This window comes from Olea europaea, unplaced genomic scaffold (genome assembly GCF_002742605.1).
Source record: "Olea europaea var. sylvestris unplaced genomic scaffold, O_europaea_v1 scaffold1415, whole genome shotgun sequence".
In the NCBI taxonomy this organism is placed as follows: Eukaryota; Viridiplantae; Streptophyta; class Magnoliopsida; order Lamiales; family Oleaceae; genus Olea; species Olea europaea.
Genome location: NW_019231680.1, coordinates 172,361 through 174,507, shown reverse-complemented (window position 1 = coordinate 174,507; position 2,147 = coordinate 172,361). Strand labels below are relative to the sequence as shown.

Sequence of the window (2,147 nt, the reverse complement as noted above, 5' to 3'; positions counted from 1 at the left end):
GAGAACCTGTAATAGAAGCTGAAGGGAAAAGATTTTCTGGTCCTTCTGTTCTGCAAGGAGATTGAAAATGCGTCTCTCTCTGAGCTTATGAAGCAGCATAACTCCAAAAATGGCAGCACCAAATGCCAGCAACAGCATCAACATATATGACCGAGTTTTGCTGTTATAGCCACTATGTCCCTTCATCACTCCCCCCATCTCTCTCTCTCTCTCTCTCAGATACACACACAAACGCACAGTATTTATGAAGCTTGTTCCACAGATTTCACGTTGCTTGTCATCTCAAACAGGCCTTCTACCTGTATCTCTCTCCCGGCGCATAAATGCGTGTAAAAGATTAAAGACGGTGGGTTGCGGAGTTAACAAGGATGAAAAATTGCATGGGAACTGTGAACGGCGTTGAATCTGGTGACTTTCACATTTATATACAATTTTTAATGCATGCTACTGGATCAAAGTACTATTACTAGTTTATCAAAAAAAATAGGAACTTTCAGCACTGTTGAACATACAATAAAAATATTTTATAATTTAAAGAATTAATTTTAAGATTAATGGTGGACTTAACAATAGTTCATGTATCAATTAGTTGAAAAGTGATCATCGTAAATTCAAATTCGATAGTTTATATAAGACAAACAAATAAATTTAGTAATAGAGAGAACTACCTTTAGCCAGAATTTATAGTAAATTTTATTTATCTTTTGTTGCTTTTAGATGTAAGGCTTACTTCCTAACCCTATCGAGAGTAATGACTAGTGTTATAAGTCGTTGGACATTTGAAAGAATGCCGTAAGTAAGCCAATTTTGGGGAATGAAGGCAGTTCTATGAGTACCAGATACGTAGCTTATCAAATCAGTTGCCATACGAATGGAAATGCAAGCAACGAAAGACAAGATAAGATCGAGTCTAAGACATCAACCTTGTACTCAAATATTCTTGTACTAATCCGTAATCACTACGGTAAAGGCAATGAACCTTGGTTTGGGGAAGTAAATTTGGCCTATGGCAAAATTTTCCCCACGAAATATGTCACACATTTCGGGGTAGCTTCTAACTTTTTTGAAGGCTTAAGCAAAAATTCTGACATTTCTCATCAATCGGCCATGTGAATGCTGGACGATGAAGTAGAGTTAAAAAAGGGCTGGACCGAAGTCTGCTAATGTTCCAAGTTCTTTACCATCGGTAGAATGGAGTTCTCTATTTTCATTTCTAGGCTTTTTCTCTTCATTGGTCGTCTCAATTTTATTTTCACCCTTCCTTTTCTCCCCCATTTGTAAACTATTTTCTTCATTTTGATTGTTAGAGGCATATTTTGGGTCAGTTCTCTTGCCAACATCAATTTTTCCATATCCAAAACCGCTCTCTTGAGAACCTTCTATCGTTTCAGATTCATCTTCTTCAGTCCTTTCCCTTGTGACGTCCACAAACATCCCATTTTCCATTCTTTTCTCGTCTTGATCTCTATGATTCGAGGCATCATATGTTGAATTTTGTCTTTCTTCATGGTTGCTAGATCCATGCATTTTTCCATTATCATCTTGAATATCATTGACCTTCACTTCACCACTTGTTGACATATTTGTTCCAGCTGTTAAATTTACCGAAGAATTTGATGGATCATTGCTGCTAACTGACCATACCTTGACAGGGGACTCGAGATGGCGCTTCAAATCCTCAATTTCAGCTTCTTTTTGTCGTAAGATTTCAGACAGAGCTATAGCTTGAGGATTTTGATGACTACCTTTACCATATTTCTCTTTGAATATCTTAGCCTCATTCTGCATCTCCTGAATGGCCAATTCAAGAGTTTTTTGTTCATCTTTAAGTGAAGAAATTGTGGATTGCATCTCTGAAAGCCTGCCATTAAGTTTTGTCTTCTGTGTTCGAAGGTTGTAAATTTTCGCTTTCATCTCTTCCATTTTCGTTTTTGCACCTTGTGCTTGTTCTTTTTCCTTCTGTTATGTTATCCACCATAGTTAATCATATCGAGTCAATTAGTTTATCAGACAAGCATCCTAGAATGAAGAAAACATTAACAATCCTATATTCCTATTTTTCAAAAAGTAACATTACTGCATAAACAAAATTTTACAACTTCTGGCAATATTTCTAAGCACTATATATATACACATACATCATACAT

The 2,147-nt window shown here is 36.3% G+C and overlaps 1 protein-coding gene across 1 annotated transcript in view; it reads right to left on the bottom strand.

The window, feature by feature from the left end:
- Positions 1 to 448, bottom strand: part of LOC111375787 — a 2,310-nt gene extending 1,862 nt beyond the window's left edge. The window contains exon 1 of the mRNA XM_022998680.1: positions 7 to 448. Coding sequence (XP_022854448.1) covers positions 7 to 198 — 192 coding nt within the window. The 5' untranslated portion in view covers positions 199 to 448. The remainder of the gene's footprint in view (positions 1 to 6) is intronic.
- Positions 449 to 2,147: the final 1,699 nt, after the last annotated feature.